A 12,634-nucleotide genomic window follows, 5' to 3' on the forward strand; every position below is an offset into this window, starting at 1 on the left:
ATGGACAAACACCCTTGAGATCCTGAACGAATATGAGACCAACCATCTGCCTATGCTTTCTGCCTGTCAGTAGACTTCAAATTGAAACCCAGTCTGTACCACCATAAACATCCGGGTGTCTTGGTTTTAGTTACTGAAATATTTGTTTTCTTTATTCCTTGAATAAGATGGTTCATCTGAAGCGACACCTGAGCATGCTGCGTCTCTGATTGCATCCATCAATGATCAGGACAGCTAATGCCCCTTGAGGGTTTGCTAGGCACTAGGTGTGTTAAGCGCCTGTTCTCCATCTCATGTAAGCACTGCTAATAACCAGTTCTCAACAGAAATAGATGGAAAGGTTCACCCTCAGCTTTGCCAACACACAGACTTCTCAGTTTTCCACCCATCTCCACTTGACTAAGAGGCGAGGCACCTCTGCCATTGTTGGAGTGTGATCTATAATTTCTGACCTTGCTTGCCTATAAACAGGGATTTGAAGGCAAGTCTCCTCACTTCTATCAGAGTAGCAGGTACAATTAGGAAGGCACTATTATTAATTCGAGAAAGGGTGAGATTCAGCTCTCTCGCTCCCCAAGCATTCCTAGACTGCTTACAGCAGATTTGAAAGGCAGTAAACTGAGCCTCACCGGGCTCGCATAGTTTACACCCATTTGTCCAGGCTTCTGGGTAGGCTCACAAAGTGGAAGGCCTGACCTCCAGAGATCATCCCACTCCACAGTCACAAACCCCCAGCTCTCCAACTTCAAAGGCTGCAGCTAGGCCCTCCCTGGCACTTCCTCTTGGGGGTCACTTGCTAACTAACCTATAAGAGAAAGGAGTCCTGGCACCATGAGGGGATGCAGACAGCCAAGGCCAGGGAGGGCTGTGGGGTGATTTAAAGCCTTCTACAGAAGTCAGAAGATTCTAGGCAGAGAGCCTGGAAGGCAGCCAAGTTCTCTTTTTAAAAGAAAAAGAAAAGAAAAACCCTAGTCCGATCATGACTTAGTAGAGGCACTTTGCCTAACAATGTTCAATGTCTCCCTCCCAGAGAAAGGCAGCCAGACCCAAAGGAGGCCAGAAGCCTGCAGCTGGTGGCTAACAGCCCAGCCAGATTGTAGGGAACAGCAAACAGTCGAGCAAGCAGGGCTTGGAATGTTCCAGAGGCTGGAGGAGAAGGCTCTGACCCCTCAGTAATTGGTTCAGAGACAATTGGACATCCATATGGAAGAAATAAAATAGGTCCCTATCTCACGGCTGGCCTCCAGGTAAATTCCAGATGAATGAAAGACCTACAGGGAGCAAGGTGAACTATCCCCAGCACAGCTGGAAGGAAGCATAGAGTAGATGTGGGGTTCTGGGACAAACAACATAAGGAAAATGAAAGAAAAGATGGGTGCTATCTACATGAAGAGGAAAATGTCAAGCTGGAGTTCAAGGGTGATGCCAGCTATGCTCTGGAACTGATTTTTTTCTTTCTTTTTGTAAATTTTATTTAAAAAATTAAAAAAAATTTTTTTAAAGAAATTTATTGTATGTGAATACACTGTAGCTGTCTTCAGACACGCCAGGAAAGGGCATCAGATCTCATTACAGGTGGTTGTGAGCCACCATGTGGTTGCTGGGAATTGAACTCAGGACCTCTGGGAGAACAGTCAGTGCTCTTAGCCACTGAGCCATTGCTCCAATTTTATTTTCAAGACAAGGTTTCTCTATGTAGCCTGGCTGTCCTGGGACTCCCTCTATAGACCAGGCTAGCATGGAATTTGGAGGTCCACCTGCCTCCTCTTGAGTGCTGGGATCAGAGGCATGTGCTACCTTTTTGTTTTGTTTTTTTAAAAAAACTATTATTGTGTGTGTAGATTTCTGCAAGCAAAGGTCAGAGGACAGTTGTGTAGAGTGGTTTCCTGCCTACATTTGGGCTCTGGAACTTGGACTCCTCAGCAGGCTTATGAAGCAAGTGCATTTCCCACTGAAGCGCCTTAGCAGCTTGTCAAAGTCTTTTCTAGGTGTAAAACTTAAGACATGCCCTGAGACAATTTAAAGACAATGTCTTGGTTTGCAGCCCACACTTCAGCCAACCAAGTGCTGTGATTACAAGTGGGCACCATCATAACTGGCTGAAGAATAGCTTTAAATGTCTAAAAGAGACAATCCAAAGAGCAGGCAATTCAGAGAGGAAAACCCCCCAAATTATAACAAAAGTAGAATTGTCAGGTGGTAGTATTCTTGCCAGGCTTCCTGCCCTTGCAGGATATACAAAAAACACGTTTTCTTCCTAAAGAAGGGGTTGGGGGAGGTGGGTAGGAAAGTTTAATAGAGTTCACTGTGATAACTAGAAACAATAAATTCCACCCAGGATCCATGGAACTGACAACTATTACCATCCAATAGTCCAGGTGTAGATTTAAGTACAAAAAAAAAAAAAAAAAAAAAAAAAAAAAACCAGTATAAATTGGTACAACAATCTATATTAAAATGAGAAACGTGTTGAGTAACAGGTTCCTCAAAGATTAAAATTCCATCCTAAAAGAAGCTTCTTAAGGAGGAAGGTAAACAACTCAAAATAACTCCAGGAAGACCCTGAAACTGACAAGGGTCACTAGGCCTGTCCTTGCCAGAATAAGGAATAAAAGCTGAGATTGTTACTGAATGAAGAATAAAGTTGCTTTATTCATCCACTGGGATACTACAAAACCGCTACAAAGAATGAAACAGGGCTGGAAATGCAGTTCAGAGGCACAAGTATTTACTAAGCACATGACCACAAACAAAACAAGCAACAAAAAGGGCTTTAAGACGGCAGTGGGCAAACGTCTTTACCATGTGAGGATGAAACATGCGTTTCATCTCTGGAACCCACATGGGAGAAAGAGAGAACCAACTCCTAAAAGTATGACCTCCACAGGTATGTCGTGATCAGTTCCTGCCTGATGCCTACATACACATGACATATGCATATCCTCAATGATGATGAAAAAAATAGTATGGGCTGGAGAGAATTCCGAGAGAAGCAAGATGGCGGACGTGCTGGATCTTCACGGGGGGTCAGGGGGAGGCAAGGATTTCACCAGGGATGAGGATGGGGACGAAAGCATCCACAAACTAAAAGAAAAAAGCAAAGAAACAGAAGAGTCGTGGATTTGGCTCCGAAGAGGGGTCCGGAGCGCGGAGGATTGTGACAGTGTGGAACAGAAGGGCGATGAACCTGGACCACAGCGCTCTGTTGAAGGTTGGATTCTCTTTGTCACTGGAGTCCATGAAGAAGCCACTGAAGAAGATATTCATGACAAATTCGCTGAATATGGAGAAATAAAAAAATATCCACCTTAATCTGGATAGGCACACGGGATATGTGGAGGGGTATTACTCTAGTTGAGTATGAAACATACAAAGAGGCTCAGGTTGCCATGGAGGAGCTAAATGGTCAAGATTTGATGGAACAGTTAATCAGTGTCGACAAGGGCCGGCCTTGTGTTTGTATATATTTAATTTCTTACTCTTTCTACTTGATTTTGCTTTTGAGTTTAAGAAAAAATAAATGTTCCATTTTGTTTGCTACATTAAAAAAAATAGTATGGGCTGGAGAGACAGCTTCATGGTTAAGAGTACTTGTTGCTCTTGCTGAGGACTGGAGTTCAATTCCCAACACCTCACAATTATCTGTAACTCCAGCTCTGGGGATCTGACACCCTCTTCTGACCTCTGTGCACACCAAACACACACGTGGTACACACACACACACACACACACACACACACACACACACACGAGGTATACGTACACTCATATACATAAAACGTAATTAAATGAACAGTACACAGTGGCCAAGGATGTGGCCAAGAGAGTGTATGCTGGCTGAATACCTGCAAGGCCTTGGACTCCATCTTTAAGAACAAATATTTAAAATTTGTTTAAATAAAAATAATAGTATACATATGACATATGTGTGTATTTCATATATATATATACACTATGTGTGTGTGTACAGGAGAGAAGGAAGGAAAAGAAAAAATTTACATATATATATATATATATATATATATATATATATATATATATAAACATGACTAAATCAACAATTCTTGTGTACAGAGATAAAAAGTAGGCTGCTTTTCTGTGCTGTTTATACCCTGATGCCATTTATATAAGATTTCAGGGGCTGGAGGATTAGGTCAGCAGTTAAGGGCACTTGTTGCTCTTACAAAGGACCGCCCCCCCCCCCTTCCCCTAGGTAATCTGATGCTTTCTTCTGGCCTTGGAGCGCCTGTTCATTCATACATGAATACAAACCACTCAGATACAGAAAATAATAAAAATCAATAAATCTTCTCCAAGGCTGGAAAGGTCTTAGCCTGACCTCAAAGGTGAGGTCAGACAGTCACAAGTTCAAAGGTAGCCTAGGCATTTTAGTAAGACTCTGTCTCAAAATAAAAAGTGAAATGGAGCTGGAGAGATGGCACCGAGATTAAGCACCTGATTTAAGCACCTTGACCAATGCTGGAGAGGATTAAAGGTTGTGTGTACACGCGTGTGCACACACACACACACACACACCAAAGTTAAAACAAACATTTGAAATTTAATTTTAATTTTTATGATTTAGGATCTCCCTCCCTCCCTCCCTCTCTCTCACTCTCTCTTTTTCTGAATACTGGTGTTTGGGCTGCAGGGTCTGTGCTACAGCAGTGACCAGAAGAAGGCATCAACCTCTGGACCAGAGTTGTTAGCCATGATGCAGTGTTGTATAACAATTTCCTCAGAGATTGAAACATTCTATTTCCTCAAGATTGAAACATTCTACTTTGCTAGGAAGCTTCTGAAGATTGAAACATTCTACCTTGCTATTCCTGAAGCAGGAAGGTTTTTCAAAAAAAAAAAAAAAAAAAAAAAAAACCTCAAGCTTCAGGAAGTCCCTGAAATTGACCAGAATCAATAGGCCCCTCCCTGCCAGAGTAAACAATATAAGCTGAGAGTCCTTTTCAGACAAGGTAAAGTTGAACTGCAAAGATTCTCAGACCAAGCCAGTTTTCTGGAAGAGGAAAAAACTAGAAAGCTGCTTGGAGGAGATTTAAACTAACTGAGTCACTTGGGAAGGACACTGTCCAACCTGATGGTGCCTGTAGACTATGCAGTGTGCTCCAAGTTCCCAGCTTTGTGACTTGTTACCATACTGAGTGGGCTTTGGTGATGCACCGTGATTCATTTCTGCTCCTGTAAATAAGACCTCACCCATATCCCTGTACATAACCCCAATAAAACTCCCTGGCTCACTAACTTGGACTTTGGTGTTATCTGTACTATGGTATGTCGGGTGCTTCCTATCTGGGGTGAGTAGATGTGTGTGTTGGGTCTCTCCAGGAAAAGTTTTGTCACACACATCCATGTGCTGGGAACCAAACCCAGTGCTCTTAACTGCTGGGCCATCTCTGCAACCCCAATGGTTTTGTTTGTTTGTTTGTTCTGTTTTTAAGTAAAAACAGAGCTGTGATTATAGCTTGAGGAAGGGGCACCAGCCTCATGTGAGAGCAACATCCTAGGTTCATTTTCTAGCACCATAAGAGGAAGAGGGAGGAGGGGGCCATTAAGAGAAAAATGGATCAACACACACACACACACACACACACACACACACACTTTATTTTTATTTAGTTTATTTTTTTTACTTTTTAGTTTTCTGAGACAGGTTTTCACTATGTACCCCTGGCTGTCCTGGAACTTGCCGTGTAGACCAGGCTGGCCTCTAACTCAAAGATCTGCCTGCCTTTGCCTCCCAAGAGCTAGGCCTGAAGGCACGTTCCACCACTGCCTGGCTTATTCAATTTTAAAAGGCAAAAATGTCCTGACTTGGGTCCAAACTGGAGAAATCCTAAAGATATTATGCTGCCTAAAGGAAATGGACAGAAACAAAAAGAAAAATGCTGTAAGGATCCTTTAAGTTGGTAGAGAAGGCAAATACCTAAGACAGGGTGGGCAATGGTAAGGGCTGGAGAGGGGCAGGGCTAGACAATTAAAAAGGAGTTTGGAGCTTTAGTTAGGGAAGACAGAAAAGTTCTGGCTGTGGTGGCATAAGCCCGTGATGCTAGGACTTGAGAGACATCAGCCGGAGGATGAAGAGATGAAGATTATGAGCTACAAAGTAACGCTGAGCTCAGCCTGGATGGCATGAGAGACCCTGTCCTCTCCCGACAAAAGGTTAAAATAGTAAACTTTGTCATGGCAGTGGTGGTGCACACCTCCAGCATTTGGGAATCAGAGATAGGTGGATCTCAATGAGTTCAAGGCAGCCTGGTCTACAGTCAGTTCTAGGACAGCCAGGGCTACATAGAGAAACCCTATCTTGAAAAACCAAAAAGAAAAGAACACACACACACACACACACACACACACACACACACACAAATAGAAATTTGGCTTGGGATAGATGTGTAGCTAAGCAGTTTAGCACTTGCCTAGCATGCTCAGAGACATAGGTTCAATTTCCCAACACTTGAAAAGGATTGTCTTAAATGTAGCCCCTCAATTTAGCAGATCCGGCAGGTGTAGGCAGGTGACTCCCACACATTGTACATCCACCTGGCCGCTTCTCTCTCTCCTCCCCCACATCCCTGGGGATCCTCCGCTCGCCAAGTAGTACCGTGCGCACGCGCACAGAGTGACAGGAAGCGCGGCCTCCTCTGCGCCTGTGCTGAATTCCAGCTGCATCTGCTATGAGAGAAAATGATGCCCAGGATGGGCTCTGCCGCCCGCCGCCTGCGGAGAGGCCCATACTGCACACGCGCAGACCCAGCGCCCGCGTCAAAACATTGGCCAACAGCGCGTTCCCCAAGTACTGCGCCTCCGGCTAGCAGGCGTTCCTTTCAGCCGTGACCCCCGCCGGGCTGGGGCGGACGAGCTCCCGTCTGATCGGCGATGCCCCGGGAAATCATCACCCTACAGCTGGGCCAGTGCGGCAACCAGAGTGAGCAAGCGACCACCGTTCCTGGCTAGTCTCTGGTTCTATCCCTGGGCCGCATTCAAGTGCCTGCTACCCATCCATCCCCTTTGTCCTTCCCATGAACCACCTTTCCTATTGCGCATGATGATCCAGGCAAGAGCTGTCTCCTCATCCCTGGGCTGTGACAACTTCCAGAACCAGGAATCTTGGGTCGTCTTCTAGAATGTAATAGCCTCCGAACCTGGGGTCCTCGGGTCTTAAGGCTCTAGCAGACTTGGTCCTCTTTTCCCCTCCCCCAGTTGGGTTCGAGTTCTGGAAACAGCTGTGTGCTGAGCATGGCATCAGCCCTGAGGGCATCGTAGAGGAGTTCGCCACCGAGGGCACTGACCGCAAGGACGTCTTTTTCTACCAGGTGCTGCTCCCAGTGACTTAACCAGAACCCTGGGACCTGAAGGGACTGGCAGCGACCTGGTGCTGGGAAACTTACTGGGCAGATGGGAACAGAATGGCTGGCTGTCTTGAGGGAGGGCCTGCAGGAGCCAGAGTTGGGGCACTCAGGACTTGACCCATCCTAGCTCATTGGGCCCATCCTGGTTTCCCTTTGACAGGCAGATGATGAGCATTACATCCCCCGGGCCGTGCTGCTGGACCTGGAACCCCGGGTGATCCATTCCATCCTCAACTCTTCCTATGCCAAGCTCTACAACCCAGAGAACATCTACCTGTCTGAGCATGGAGGAGGGGCTGGCAACAACTGGGGCAGGGGATTCTCACAGGTGTCAGTCCCAGAGTTCCTTGGTAATCCTAGCTTGGGGTAAGGCAAGGCTTAAGCAAATCAGTCCAGGGGAATCTGTCCAGGCCAGAGTTGCAGTAAATAAAGGGACTAATAGATGTGCTGAGAAGAGAGACTGCTAGGAGGGTTATGCAAATTTTCTGCAAATCGTTCACAAAGTAGCATTTCTGGGTTGAGAAAGATTCTAATTGAGAAGCTCAGCTTCTCTGGTGGCAACAGAGACCAAGTGTGGTTCGTGGTGCTGAGGGGAGAACCTTGGGCCTGACCCCCCCACCCCACCCCATGTCTACATACAGGGCGAGAAAATTCATGAGGACATCTTTGACATCATAGACCGAGAAGCAGATGGAAGTGACAGTCTAGAGGTGAGGGTCTTCCACCACCGTGAAGCATGCTGGGGGAGGAGGGGGAGATCAGGCGTGATTTAAACACTTGATGTGATGGAACCATTCAACCCAGCACCCTTTTGAGGGCATTATATAGAGCACATTAAGGTGACTTAAGCCACTGCCTTCTAGGGAAATCAGAATCTCAGTGCTCAGCTTCTCCTTGGTCTCTGAGACTTTCCAAGGAACCACAGAGACAAGGCTGAAGTCTGTCTTTGAGATACCTGGACACTGCCTCTTTCTCTCTTCCCATTCAGGGGTTTGTGCTGTGTCACTCCATTGCTGGGGGGACAGGTTCCGGTCTGGGTTCCTACCTCTTAGAGCGACTTAATGACAGGTAAGACTGTGTTTAAGAAGAGCTCATTGCCTGGACTCTTTGGTGTACTGGTTACTATTTTAATTACTTTGTTTATTTGGGGGAGGCATACCTGTCCATGTGGAGGTCAGAGGACAGTGTGTGTAGGTTAGAGTTCACTGTGTGGATCTCAGGAACCACTAAGGTCATTAAGAGTGGTGGCAGGCATCTTCGCCCTACCCAGAGTCACCTTACTGTAGTAAGAATTTGGGTTTCTTTTAAAACCCAGTTATGTTACATGAATATTTTTGTTTTAATCCCAGGTGTGGGTTAAGAGGCTGCTTCACAGCAGGTGATTATGATTTGCCTCATGCACCAGCAGGGGAGTGATCCTTGCCAGCTGCCTATAGTTTAATTCTGGGGACTCTGGTGGGAATATAAAGACCAGAGGCCTGAGAGGGGCTGGGGTGCTTGAAGGGAGGCTGCTACTCTCCCCTACCTGCTGCTTCTGGTTGCTCTTGTTCGTTGACAAGGAGAAGCTGGAGGTACCCTGACATAAATAATGGACTGGTACCCAAGAAGCTCATCAACCCTAACCAGCAGGAAGTAGTCTACAGAGGACTATGACCCATTTCCCCTCTAGCCTTTCTTGCCTATCTAGTGTTGGGGCATTGAAAGGGATCAGGGTGGAATAAAGATTGGAAGGAGGAGGTAGAGGTTAAAAAAAAAAAGCCAATACCTTACCGGTCAATAAGAGAGTTTTGATGAGTTACTAAGTCAAACTGACCTGTTAACATGTCTGGAAGGGGCTGGTTTGATTGATAATTGATACAGAAAGACCTGGCTGTTGTAGGTAGCACTATGCCCCAGGTAGATGTTCCTGAACAGCATAAAAGAGAAAGCTAGCTGCCAGCCAGCAAGCAAGGATTCATGCATTTATTCATTCCCTCTGCTCATAACTGTGGACATCCTGCTTTGACTTCCCAAAAATAATGTGTTGTAACCTAAACCTGAAAGTCACATAAGTCCTTTCTCTCCCAAGTCGCTTTTTGCTGAGATATTTATCACAGTAACGGAAACTAAAGCAGAATTCCTAGATAATCTCTTTCCATGTTACTTTACCCCCTAGAGCTGGAAGTTTGAGGGGGGGGTGGTTGTTGTTTTGTTGTTGGGTTTTTGTTGTTTGTTCAATACTCCTTGAGTCACAGGGACAGAACCATCCCGAGAACACCTTGAGAAGCAAAAACTGGGCAGGGAGATGGATGTTACCTTGGGATCCACAGAACATGACTTATCCTGTGGAATCTGGGGACTGAGGCGTGCTCTCCATCCTCTTGTACATGAGCTTAGTGGCACTTGGAAAGGAGATTGATGGTCAGGGAGGTCTTTCCAGTTCATGGTGCCTTCCTCTGCTTTCCCTCTTCTTTGCCCTTAGGTACCCCAAGAAATTGGTGCAGACATACTCCGTGTTCCCCAACCAGGACGAGATGAGTGACGTGGTGGTCCAGCCCTACAACTCCCTCCTCACCCTAAAGAGGCTGACCCAGAATGCAGACTGTGTGGTGAGCAAAGAAAGACAAGCGCCAGGACTTAGCTCACCTTCTAAGACTTGCCCTTGCCCTTCTCTGCACACACAAAACACCCAACAAAGCCATGACATTGGGCGAAATTCTGAACTACAGTCCCAACTTCCAAGTTGTTTCTAGGATTTTGGAGCAGCCACAGAGTATTCCCCTGTCCCAATATATTCCCCATTTTGCCTTTTCAGTGTCTCCTTATGCTTGAACTCAAAGGTCACTTTAATAGCAAAACCTTCCCCCCATTATTCAGGCAAGGCCAGATACCTTTGTGTAAATTTTAAACTAAACTTGTCTCACTTAATCTAGAAACAGTGTCGGAGGTGGGTGTGGTGATTTATACCTATAAATCCATTTTTCAGTAGGCTGAGGCAAGGATCACTGTTTGTTCTCACTCTTTGTTTAAGGATAGCCTGGGCTACATAATTAAGTTCCAAGCCAGTTTGAGCTATAGACTAAGATCTAGTCTCAAGACTAAAAATGATAATAATAATAATAATAATAAAGATAAAAATAAAAGAAATAAGATTTTACTAAATCTGCCCTTGCGATTCTCCTGCCTCAGCTTCCTAACTGGAAGTATAAGTGTGTGTTACCATGCTGGCTGTATTTATTGGTAAAAGAGACTAAATCCAAGCTATATTTCCAGCCTTGTTTTAATAATTGCTTTTTCCTGGACTATAGGCCCAAGGGTGACCCATATCTGTTCTCTGTAGTCTCTCCAGAGTCAAGGCACATGGGGACATTCACATACTTGTTTACGGTCCTGTGTCACTTCATTACTCTTACCCTGGTACCCCAGAGATAGAATATTTCTTTGAAGGTAGTTTACAGACATTTAGCATTATCTTATTTTAAGGTTCCTGTTTGCCCTAAAAGGTGTTATAGAGCCCCCGTATACTACCAGGTGGTGCTGGATAACACGGCCCTGAACCGGATCGCCACAGACCGCCTGCACATCCAGAACCCGTCCTTCTCCCAGATCAACCAGCTGGTGAGTCCCACTCCGGGAATGCAAGCCATCTGTCTTCAAGAGGGTCACCAGAGGAGGGATGTTCCACCTCCATCAAGCCGGTAATATGGTATCTCCTGTCTCCAGGTATCCACCATCATGTCAGCCAGCACCACCACCCTGCGCTACCCCGGATACATGAACAATGACCTCATTGGCCTCATCGCCTCGCTCATTCCCACCCCTCGGCTGCACTTCCTCATGACTGGCTATACCCCCCTCACCACAGACCAGTCAGTAAGAGCCTCCCCAGTGTCCCAGGACTGTGGCCTTCCTCTTTCCCACACTCTTCCCAGGAGCTGCTCTTTGCAGTTCTTCTCCACCCACCTCCCCTCTGTCTGTGCATGTCTGGGTTGCTCCCTGACTGCTGACCTGGTCCCCGTGAACCCACGTTCCCTCAGGTGGCCAGTGTGAGGAAGACAACGGTCCTGGATGTCATGAGGCGACTGCTACAGCCCAAGAACGTGATGGTGTCCACAGGCCGGGATCGTCAGACCAACCACTGCTACATCGCCATCCTCAACATCATCCAGGGAGAGGTGGACCCCACCCAGGTAAGGGAAGCCCCCTCACCCTAGCCTCGGGACCACAGGATGGAGAGGAAACAACCGCCACCTTCCTGCCCACCCCAGGTCCACAAGAGCCTGCAGAGGATCCGGGAAAGGAAATTGGCCAACTTCATCCCCTGGGGCCCGGCCAGCATCCAGGTGGCCCTGTCAAGGAAGTCTCCCTACCTGCCCTCAGCCCACCGGGTCAGCGGGCTCATGATGGCCAACCACACCAGTATCTCCTCGGTGAGCACAGTCTCCTGTTATCTTTGTGTTACTGGGAATCAAACCCAGGTCTTCAGGAATGGTAGGCAGCTCTCCCTGCTCTGAGCCACACCCCTAGCTTCTGGTCTTTGGCCACTCTGCTCCACTCCCTACTGTCCTTAGCTCCCCCACCCTGTCTGTCCCTAGTTCTGTGTCCTGTGCTGGATGCCATTCCGACATGTTCTTTCCCTCTAGCTTTTTGAAAGCTCCTGCCAGCAATATGACAAACTGTGGAAGCGGGGGGCCTTCCTGGAGCAGTTTCGCAAAGAGGACATCTTCAAGGACAACTTTGAGGAGATGGACAGGTCAAGGGAGGTAGTGCAGGAGCTCATTGACGAGTACCACGCTGCTACTCGGCCAGATTATATCTCCTGGGGCACCCAGGAGCAGTGATTCCATTCTCTGCTGCCCTCTGGACTCTGGACAAGAAGCACAGCCCCACCATGCCTGGACCCTCTGACACAACTTCACTTCACATTTCTCAGTTCATGTCTAGTCTAGGAGCTCCTCCTCTCTCTTCCTTTTCATTCCTGGCTCTTCGTTGGCTTGTTTGTTTCTAATAAAGCAATACAGCTTGATGAGCACAGCGGGGCTTGGTCTGTGATCATGGGGGCCGAGTGAGCACACCTTCCATCTCCAGGCACATGACAGTAGGCTGGTCTTCACCTGACCCAACTTCTATTCCTTAGCCCAGGTCTTAGTGTGTTTTCAACTGTTTCACGTTTTACCTCGAACCAGCCTTTTCCTAGGGGTCAGTCCCTCTCTTGGGATTACTGAAAGTTTCTGACCTGTTGTAACCACAGTGCTTATGTCCCTGTTCCCAGCTGGATGATGTTGCCTTGA

General features: G+C 46.8%; 1 protein-coding gene across 3 annotated transcripts in view; it reads left to right on the plus strand.

Moving 5' to 3' along the window:
- LOC308425653 (tubulin gamma-1 chain) overlaps positions 1-12,184 on the plus strand; it is a gene marked incomplete at both ends in the record, with an annotated part of 41,201 nt that extends 29,017 nt beyond the window's left edge. Inside the window, 11 exons of one of the 3 annotated variants that reach the window (XM_080923077.1) lie at positions 6,892-6,940; positions 7,216-7,328; positions 7,525-7,692; positions 8,006-8,074; positions 8,326-8,432; positions 9,826-9,952; positions 10,875-10,961; positions 11,067-11,216; positions 11,381-11,533; positions 11,612-11,773; positions 11,987-12,184. In XM_080923077.1, coding sequence (XP_080779203.1) covers positions 6,892-6,940; positions 7,216-7,328; positions 7,525-7,692; positions 8,006-8,074; positions 8,326-8,432; positions 9,826-9,952; positions 10,875-10,961; positions 11,067-11,216; positions 11,381-11,533; positions 11,612-11,773; positions 11,987-12,184 — 1,383 coding nt within the window. Of the gene's footprint in view, positions 1-6,891; positions 6,941-7,215; positions 7,329-7,524; positions 7,693-8,005; positions 8,075-8,325; positions 8,433-9,825; positions 9,953-10,874; positions 10,962-11,066; positions 11,217-11,380; positions 11,534-11,611; positions 11,774-11,986 lie in introns of those variants that run through there. The other 2 variants (XM_080923078.1, XM_080923079.1) reach the window with 2 other exon arrangements.
- Positions 12,185-12,634: the final 450 nt, after the last annotated feature.

Source organism: Micromys minutus (assembly GCF_963924665.1).
Source record: "Micromys minutus genome assembly, chromosome: 10".
NCBI classification, from domain to species: domain Eukaryota; kingdom Metazoa; phylum Chordata; class Mammalia; order Rodentia; family Muridae; genus Micromys; species Micromys minutus.